We start from the raw sequence: 9525 nt of genomic DNA on the forward strand, positions 1-9525 counted from the left end.
CCCGAGACGATGCGCCATCACCAAGATCTCACCATGAAGCTAGACGCTGCAACAGCAATAAGCCGAGGCCATCTAAGTACCGTAGCATGCCACAGCTCCTCCGCGAAAGAACATCCCGAAATAGATGTGCAGCTCCCTCTTGGACTTGGTCGCAAAACGAGCAGGCAGCATTGTGAGGCCAACCTTTGCCGCTAATATATCCACCGTCCATAGACGATTTTGCAAAAGTAACCACAAGAAAAATTGGACCAAAAATTGGACCTTTCCTTCACCTTTGATGGACCAAACCGAATTGAGAATAGGCTGAGGGATGGCCTGAAGAAAATGCGCCATGTAAGCAGCAAGTTTCTTTTTCATGTTTATGATAAAAGTGCTACTCCCCGATACATAATTAAGTATCAGGATTTAGTAAAAAGTTGTACTTCGTACTAATTTTGCACTAAATCTTCGCCGTGGAAATTCAGATCGGACTGCTGAGTTGCCCTATTGTAAGAGGTCCTATCTGGAGCGGTGTAAACATCGTACGCACACAGAAGGACGCGCAGCCCCAAACAACATGGTGTACCTAAAAGTTGCAAGGATTATGCATCTGTACTCCCTCTTTTTTCTTCAACAACGTCCGCCAACGCAACACAAAACAAAGTTCTTAATCATCCTTAACTGCAAAAAATTTAAATATAGTCACCAACATTAACGTACGACAATATGTATATACGTTTTCAGCTATATTTTCTACGAAGGATGGCATCATACTGCGCTGCGAATCTGTGTTGGAAACCTGCAAACTGACGCTCTCATCTGCCGGAAGAAAGCTCGATCGCGTCCTGGTTGTAGATGGAATCCTCGCCCCAGTCAAACCGCTGCTGCATCCGCTCGTAGTCTTGCCTCCTCGACACCTCGACCTGCTGCCACTCCTCCCAGCGCTCGGCTAGGCCTTCCCCTTCGAGCATACGGACGACCTCAGACATGGAGGGCCGGTCCTCGGGTGACCCTTGGGTGCACAGCAGCGCGATCTGCATCATCATCTCCACCTCCTGCCTGTCAAAGTTGCTGCTCAAGTTGCGATCCACGATAGCGTCTAGCTGCCCTTCTCTTTGTAGCTTCTTGACCTGCACGTTTGCAGAAGGCACATAATACTTGAGATCAGTTGCTGCAGGGCAACTGATTTATTCTAATAAATATAGGTATAGCGCTACTCTGACAAGAAAAGCACGCCTTTACATTCAAGCATTGAGAATCTCTAAAGTTGGCCATGGAGCTTTTCATAGTTCATACACAAAGTTAATTTCTCTAGCAACTTGATTCGATCAAGATTAGAGGGGGAGGGTAGAGGAGTAGACTTACATGATCAAGCAATAAGACATCGTCTTCTTCCTCCAAGCGGGAAAAGTCAATGGCGCGCTGCCCAGTGACCACTTCCAGAAGCATTATACCATAACCGAAAACATCAGTTCTCTCAGATGACTTCCCTGTGGACAGATATTCAGGTGCAATGTGACCCATGGTTCCACGGACTTGCGTGGTCACGGATGTCTTCTGTACATCCACCAACTTCGCCAAGCCAAAGTCACCAACAACTGGTTCGAAACCTTCATCAAGCAACACATTTGCAGCCTTCACATCACGGTGTATGATCTTGGGATTGCAGTGCTCGTGCAGGTACTCCAGTCCACGAGCGGTGCCTATAGCCACTCGTTTCCTTGCAGTCCAATCTAATATTGGTTCCCCAGGTTTAAATTCTGCACATTCAACATTTCAAAACAATGAGAACATATGAGACAAGAACATAGGTTCCCAAGGAAAATCTTGGAATGGAAGCACAACAGCAGAACTAACGTGTGTTCTTCACTCCTTTGACACATCATGGATCTAGAAAAACAAAGCTTACTGAAAGCAATTGACAAGCACGTATTCTAGTGGAACCATTGCATTTCATAAGTTTTCTTGTAAACATCAAAGGACCCAAATCTTTGAGGCGCTAGTAACAAAACCCCAGTTCTTGGAAATTTTATCACATAAGCACAGTTTTCTGCAGCAATAAGTATCACACAACGAAAATTCTCTTTCTCGTCGAACTAATAAACTAATTGGCATGGCCTGCCTGGCAAGGAGCAGGCCATCGCCGCAAATTTCCTGCCAGAACGAATTAATTAATCAAGCACAAATTCCACCCAAAATTCCATTTTATCCTCTTGCAAACCCCAAAAGCTCTGGTTATGTGATGAGAATTTCAAAAGGTGGGGTTTTATGTGACTAGCACCCCAAAGACTAGGGTGGGGTTGCTTGACATTTACCAAGTTTTTCCCTAATAATATACTACCTCCGTCCCACGTCACTTATCTAATAATAGAGTCTTATACAAATCCACGTCACTTATTTTGGGACGGAGGGAGTAATAAACACTGGATATTGAACTTTACTGATCTGCTGACACCAGCCTTTTTCTTCACAACTTGCCTAGATGGTACTTCCAAAAGATTATTTGTTTTACACATTGGTCTATATATTCATCACTCAGGATTTATAAAGCCTAAAACAAGTAACTGTTTAGATTATTTTAGTACTAACAAGAAACAAATCTTTGCACGATGGTGTCTTACACTGATCAAGCAAATTGAGCATATTAAACATAGATTTCAAAAGGCTATCTAAAGGTGCAATCAAATTGAAGTTAAGCCTAAATGAAGGTCTAAGCGCACCAGTCACACAATTTATAAACACATCCATGAAGGGTCTGAGGAAATTCATAGAGTAGTACAACTGTAGGATTGCAGCAGATAATCAACCGATTGATAGGTTAAGTAATCAAGTACCTCGCAAACGGTAGGCCACACTAAGATTCTGCATGAAAGGATAAACAAGCAGACGTTCCGTTTGTGTTGTACAGAAGCCAATCAACCGTAAAAGATTCCGGTGAACTGCAACACTAATCAGCTCAACCTCACGCAAGAAGGCAGACTCCCCACCAGGACTTTCATAATCAGTTAATCGTTTCACCGCTATCTTAGTGCCATCTGGAAGGGCTCCTTTATATACTTTTCCAAAACCCCCCTGTCCAAGAACATTTTTCTCACTGAAATTATCGGTAGCGAGTTGCAGTTCTCGCCATGCAAATCGTTTCAACTGGCCAAATGCGATTCTTCGGTCATCCTCACCTGGAGACAATAAGATATCAGATTGATAAGTTTTTTTATTTTTCCAAATAATGGAAGAAATCCGAGGATGCATGCAGCCATATCAGATTGACATTGTGTCTAAAAAACAAAGATGGCACACTTAAAAAGTTACGAAAGATGCTAGATACTCCCTCCGTTCCCAATTAATTGGCACCGGCCATTTTGCAAAAAAGCCCCTATTATTTATGAAATCAACCTGCAGTACACATCTTCAATTGAACGTGAAATGCGCGTTGATTTCGAAAAACTAAAGGTTTTTTTTGCAAAAGTTCTGGTAGAACGTGGACTGCAGGTCGATTTCTGGAAATAGCAAGGATTTTTTTGCGAAATTTCTGGCGCCAATTAATTAGGAACAGAGGGAGTACTAAACCACTTGCATATATTACATTTTCTTGTACTGAACCAAAAAGAGTTATGTGTGTTGCAGTAAGCATAACTTGTCACTATGTCAGTCACAAATTGCCTGAACAAGTAATGCAAACCATAGTACAATAAAACAACCTGAGTTGATGAATCCATGTTGCTTGAACTGACTATGTTTCACACATGATAAACTTATGATGTGTGAATCACATATTTATTCTGATAATCTAATGAATAAGACTACACAACAGGAACTTAAGCTACAAAACAATAATGAGAAAAAACTATGCAGCAAATACACTACCTGATACATCCACAAAAACTTCACGTAGATGGTTCTTTTTCCTTCCGTTACAGATAATAAACAGAGCCCCTATGATGAGTAGCCCTATCACTCCACCAACTGATCCAAGGACGATGCCAATTTTTGAACCACGGGACGCACCTATTGAAGAGTGACAAAATTAGAATGTGCCACAAAATTATCTGACAGGCATCAAATTAAGACACTGTACTTTGTGCTATTTGACTTGACAGACATACAGTGAAGAATAGAAAATTACGACCCGCAAAAAAGAAAAGAAAATAATGGCTTGTTACCTTGGTAAGATGAACTTGATACACAAGCATTGGCAAAGTTTGCTCCACAAGTCAAGTTATTACCAGAAAAGCTGTGAAAGAAATAAACATTTGTTAAACCTAAAATTAACAAACTTGGACTTAAAGATTGTAATAATCCCCCAGTACTTGTAACGTGCAACTTCAAATAGTGGAGCAGGTATTGAACCAGAGAGATTATTGTACGCTAACCGACTGCCATCATAAGAACAAAATAAGTTAGTTCAATATGTAAGAATACAATATGTGAGCTCTTATGGACAAAAATCACTAAAAGCATACTTACATATCTGTCAAGCTTGAGATAGTTGCCAGGGTATCAGGAATAGATCCATTTAGACTGTTTTGACTCAGTATCCTGGTTAAGGAACGGAAAGGTTAAACGATTGTATATTCATGAAATGAAGGAGTATAATCCGAACATACAAGAGTTGGAGCTTCGAAAGATGTCCAAGAGAAGATGGGATTTCTCCAACCAGCAAGTTGTCTTCCAAATCTAAGCTTGTCAGGCTAGATAGGTTGCCAAGCTGCTCTGGTATGCCACCGGTAATCTTGTTACCAGGCAAGGACCTGCAGTATCACACACCGCAACGGTTAACAAAAGCTGGAATGGGCCACATGACCTATTATCACGGCCATCACTTCTCTAGAAAGCATTTAGAAAATCTAATAATCAGCCTTCCTCACATCCATTCCTAACTTCCTATAGAATCATAAGATAGAGTGGCCTTTTCAGTAAAAAGAGGAAGTAAGATACAGTAGCCATTCCCATCACAACAAGCACTTAACATCCAAAAAATATTTTGTCCTTCTAGACGAGTACACTTACAGAACATTCAAATGCTCAAGGTCTCCAATTCGTGGCGATAGAACTCCAGTGAATCCCATAGAAGCCAATGTTCTGCAAGCAGTTACCAGGCACTATTAACTCGCAAAAAAAGATGTCTTGTTAAGAAATATATGCAAGGTAAACTAAACCATATGGAAGCTTACCAAACGTTACAAATGCAGATACAGAAAATGGAGGTAAAAGTGTGTTTTGTCATTGACTCATTTTTCATATAGTTCCATAATGTGTTTGTGCTCAAACAGATAGCTCTCAAATGATACTTGGAGTTGTATTGTAAAAAATCTTGAGGGCTAATTGGAAATGGATATGGAATGTAAACAAATAAATCCCAGCACTTAACTATGTGATATACGGGAAAAAAATTTAGCAGTAAGCAAAGCAAGAAAAGTGACGAGAAGATTAACAATGGCAACTTACACTTGCACGACATTATTGCTACTGTCACAAATAACAGAATTCCAAGTACAGGGGTTGACTTGATTCTGGTTCCAGTCAGTTAGCTGTGTGCCAGTAGCATTCAGTTTCAGCTTCATATCATATAATGCGTCACCTAAAGGAAACAAAAGATATTTCTTTGTTAGCAAAAAAATATGTTGGTTATTTAATATTTACCCATGATTGTTGATATGCGCCAAAAGGGTGAAATAACTATACAAATGATAGACATTTAAGTGAACCTTGGCGATCAGACGCTGCGAATGGGAGAAGAGATACTATAATTATAAGGATTCTGATCAGCTCCATCTTTCCTCTATTGTTAATGTAGCATCGATGGAGGCAATGCCTCGGTACCTGGTTAAAAAAAAACAGATCAGTGTGGAGCACACAATAAAAGAAAAATGAAGGCATGGACCTACCTGAAAATGCAAATGCTACCTTGAACTCGACATACACAGCACACTTGTTTCATCAATAAGCACAAACAGAGCCTTGAATAGAATAACAGCAGTAAATCTTACTACTATTTGCCGCATGTGACTTGTTTTAAAGCCAGGTTATGAATTTTCCTTTCGTCTAAACATAAGTCGTGGTAGTATTTTTCAGAATTACAACTAGACAGAAGCACATGTATCCATTCTAGGACCGGAAAACGTAAAATCCTGATTTCCCCGGTTCTTCCCCAGCCCAACAAACCCTGAGATGGACTCAAAAGCTCTGAATATAGACACACAGCCCCTGAAATCCCCAATTTCCGAACTTCGAGGCCCCAATTTCTATGGGTGCACACCCTAACTGAAGACTAGAATCGATATCATAGAAGCTAATGCGATGAACTAACTAGAGGCTCAAAAGATCAAACTGCGGTCGGCCCAATAGAAAGCTGAATCCCGGCGACAACATACCGATAAACCTAACAATTCGAACCGCGCGAGAGAGCTCCAATTCGAGGAAGAAAGAGGATGCTCGAGCACGAGATTCGGTACCCTCTTGTTACTGCTACGAAGCAGCGCCCTCCCTATTCACAGTTCACACACACACACGCACAGAGAGACGACCAGGACCAGAGAGAGAGAGGCACCTACCAGACGCTACCACTCGCGCTGGCCTTCGGGAACACTTCACCCGTGGGTCTAGGCGCCCACCCCCATCTGCGCCGCGGCCGCCGCCATCGCGCGAGTGGAGACGTGGGTGAACAACGCGAGCGGTTGACTCCCCCAGGCGCCGAAATTGACTGATGCTGCTTCTGCTGCTGTTGCTGTTGCCGCTGCTCGGGTGATGCGCGCGGCTGACGAGTCCATTTTAGGCAGAGAGAGGGCAGGAGGGGAGGGGGCGCAACGCAACTTGGTAGAGGGCAGGTTGGGTTGGTGGATTCCCTCCTCCTCCGTCTCCTCTTTTTTTTTCCTTCCTCTTTTCACCCTTCGGATAAGACGGAATTGGGTTGGGGGCTTGGGGTTCGGATGCCTGCCGCGACGCGACAGTACTGGCGGCTTTTGCGTGGAAATGATATGCCAGCAGCATCCATCCTCTAGCGCGTCGCTTTCCGGTTAGAGCACGCTTTTCTGTCCGTGCCCTTCTTTTATTTTTAATTTTAATGTTTGTCCAGTGTGTTCTTCGGCAGAACATGCAGGTTGGATGATGTGTTCCAAGACCGTTTTTGCAGGGACGAAGCAACGAGCGAGGAAGCGGCACGGCAGCACAGCAGGGCTCTTTCTTTGTGAATTGGATTTCCACTTGGAAAACGGGGGTTCACGCTTGGCGCGTGAATGTACGTTTTCCACGCGGCCCGCCTTGCCACAGAGCCGTTGCTACTTGCCACGGTCCAATTCGCCACGGTCATCAGGTCCCTTTCGGGAGCCCTACAACTCCCCAAAATGATGGCATCCAGGCTGGGCGTGACTTGCCGGAGCGCCACGTGGCGTCGGCCTGATGAAACTTAGAAAACGGATCTAGTCTAGAGAGAGAGAGAGAGTATGATGCATCGAGCCACTGCTGATTTCTTCTTGCTTAGAAGCTCCCCGTTAATGCTTGATCATCATATTTTTTGGTTCCGTCGTGACCCAGCCGCGCCTCCAACAAGAGGTCTCGCAAAATTTGAAAATAGACAAAATTTAACTAAATTCAGCGGAATTTAAATGAAGTAGGTGAAATTTAACTAAACTCGACGAAATTTAATTAAACATAAAGTTTTTTCATTGCATAATTCTAAAATAAATAAAAAACGGCCGTCTAGTCGTCGAGGTCGCTGAAATAGGCGAGGTAGGCCTCGTCGGAGTCGATAACGATCGGCTCCGCCTTCACCTCTGGCGCCGGCCTCTTCCCCGCCTTCTTCTTCTCGGCCGCCTCCTTGGCACTCCACGCCAACGCCTCGGCGTCCGTCATGGCGAGGCCGAGGCGTTTTGCCTCCTCGGCCTCGCGCTCGCTAGCGCGCTCCGCCGCCCGCTACCCCGAGAAATCCTCGGGGTCGCCGTCCTGGCGCACTTCGAGCGCCCGGCGCTCGTACTCCGGTGCCGGCGCCCACTGCGGCTCCCGCTTTGGCCGGACTAGGCGGAGGTGGCCGTGAGGCGGCTCCCGCCCTCGTCGGCGCGAAGACGCCCCTGGCTCCTCCTTGATGCGCCGGAGCCACCGTACCAGTGCATGCCCGCCAATGGCCGGTGGAGCTGGAGGTGTCTCCAGCCGGGGGTGATCGCCGGCGGCGATGGGGGCGAGCACCGCTGCCACGGAGCGCCCGCTCCAGAACCGTCGGCGGCCGTCGATGTTGAATCGTCCCGGCGGCGGGCGCTCGCCTTGGCCCTCGTAGCGGGGGATGTCGATGGCGTGATGGTCGGCAAAGAAGGGCGCCCAGTTGGCCCCGGTGGCGCGGTTCCACCCGGGGTCCTCGCACTCCTCCGTCGTTAGCCCGTGCCACCAGTGGGCATTGACGGCAGTTGTCCAGGCACGGCCCGTTGGCATCGGCAGGCGCCGATGCTGAGGGTCCAGTGCGCCGGCAACCGGCAATCGGGCGATGTCGGGTACTCGTGCTCGCGGAGGGCCTCGTCCTCCTCGAGCGTGAGCATCGCCCGGCGCCACGTCTCGTCGCCGGCAGCCATGTTCTCGTTGCCGGGAGGGTTTAAGGGCGAGAGGGAGGGTTTGGTCGAGAGGGAGGAGAGGAGGCGCCGAGAGTAGAATGCCGAGTACCACCGGTGATCGCCCCTTTTTTTTTATCGCCGGAATGCAAACCGGCGGGCGTGTGAACACGGTGATAAACGCGGCCACGTGGCAACCGGCGGGATACCGCCATTAAAATTCACTCGGGAGCCGAGGAGGGCCGGTGAGAAACCGGTGGGACGATTAATTGGTCGCTGACAAGGCGGGCCCGCCGCAATAACGCGTTGCGTTGGGGGCGCCGGATAACTTTTTGGGCCGCGCCGGATGAAAAAACAAATTGAGGAGGGGTCGATCAAGTTAAAAAAGAAGGTGCCTGGATGCATCAGCCATCAAAGATCGGGAGTAACATTCCAATTGTACTACTCCATCTGTTCATAAATAAGTGTACGTATGAGAATTTTCAGAAAATTAAAAAGTGAGATAGAAAATGCATTGGAAAGGTGCCCATTGAGTTAAGTGCATAAAGAAAAGTTATTGGATTTCATTTCCGTGTAAGAATCAATTTTTCTTAGTTTAAAGTTCTTTGGAAAAAAGAGAGGTACACTCTTTTATGGACAAAATTTAGACCCAAATGTACACTTGGACGGAGGGAGTAATTTTGAATGCAAGTTTGAGGGCAATTATTTACGATGCATCTCTTAAAGATATTCTAAAAAATGGAATAAATAAATTAAACAATCCATACACTTATCTCTTGCATAAAAACCAACAAGACTATCTCTTGGCTTTAAGAAGACCAACCTGATTATCTCCGAGATTTGCTTTGGCCTCGCCCGATCACTGCTGTGGTAGGAATACTTCTCCAAATCTCCCCCGTTTGAAAAAGTAAAAGTATGATTAAATTCAACGAAGATTTATAGGAAGTAAAGGATGATGGTAGTCTAACTAAAATTATTGTGTGCGAATATACATTGTCCATGTAAGCCGACCAAA

At 45.4% G+C, this 9525-nt stretch overlaps 2 protein-coding genes across 4 annotated transcripts; both read right to left on the minus strand.

Annotated features, from left to right (window-relative positions):
* Positions 1-562: 562 nt before the first annotated feature.
* On the minus strand, positions 563-6811 carry LOC100822697 (LRR receptor kinase SERK2). 3 transcript variants are annotated; one of them, XM_014897484.2, is made up of 12 exons: positions 6531-6811; positions 5685-5799; positions 5425-5557; positions 4987-5058; positions 4584-4727; positions 4444-4515; positions 4350-4352; positions 4140-4210; positions 3844-3984; positions 2814-3155; positions 1345-1739; positions 563-1109 (listed from the first exon to the last, which is right to left on the minus strand). In XM_014897484.2, exons 2-12 carry the CDS (start codon positions 5749-5751, stop codon positions 795-797), a joined length of 1755 nt encoding a protein of 584 aa, XP_014752970.1. In that variant the 5' UTR covers positions 5752-5799; positions 6531-6811; the 3' UTR covers positions 563-794. The 3 variants fall into 3 exon arrangements, with proteins under 3 accessions (XP_014752970.1, XP_003560689.2, XP_014752968.1); XM_003560641.4 differs by having other exon boundaries at positions 4287-4352; positions 6531-6808; XM_014897482.2 differs by lacking the exon at positions 6531-6811 and adding an exon at positions 6351-6513 and having other exon boundaries at positions 4287-4352.
* Positions 6812-7741: 930 nt separating this feature from the next.
* LOC112271554 lies at positions 7742-9406 on the minus strand. Its single transcript, XM_024460887.1, has 2 exons — positions 9334-9406; positions 7742-8960 (listed from the first exon to the last, which is right to left on the minus strand). Exon 2 carries the CDS (start codon positions 8395-8397, stop codon positions 7888-7890), a length of 510 nt encoding a protein of 169 aa, XP_024316655.1. The 5' UTR covers positions 8398-8960; positions 9334-9406; the 3' UTR covers positions 7742-7887.
* Positions 9407-9525: the final 119 nt, after the last annotated feature.

The sequence above is a fragment of the Brachypodium distachyon genome, chromosome 1 (genome assembly GCF_000005505.3).
Source record: "Brachypodium distachyon strain Bd21 chromosome 1, Brachypodium_distachyon_v3.0, whole genome shotgun sequence".
Lineage (NCBI taxonomy): Eukaryota > Viridiplantae > Streptophyta > Magnoliopsida > Poales > Poaceae > Brachypodium > Brachypodium distachyon.

What these genes read in the sequence shown, in the direction of transcription:
- LOC100822697 (XM_003560641.4), bottom strand. Translation starts at nt 5,751, where the DNA reads ATGGAGCTGATCAGAATCCTTATAATTATAGTATCTCTTCTCCCATTC. An exon ending in AGTTTTTGTGGATGTATCAG is followed by an intron (nt 3,156 to 3,843) that starts GTAGTGTATTTG and finishes TATTGTCTCCAG; the next exon opens with GTGAGGATGACCGAAGAATC. An exon ending in ATGTCTTATTGCTTGATCAT is followed by an intron (nt 1,110 to 1,344) that starts GTAAGTCTACTC and finishes GCAAACGTGCAG; the next exon opens with GTCAAGAAGCTACAAAGAGA.
- LOC112271554 (XM_024460887.1), bottom strand. Translation starts at nt 8,397, where the DNA reads ATGCCAACGGGCCGTGCCTGGACAACTGCCGTCAATGCCCACTGGTGG.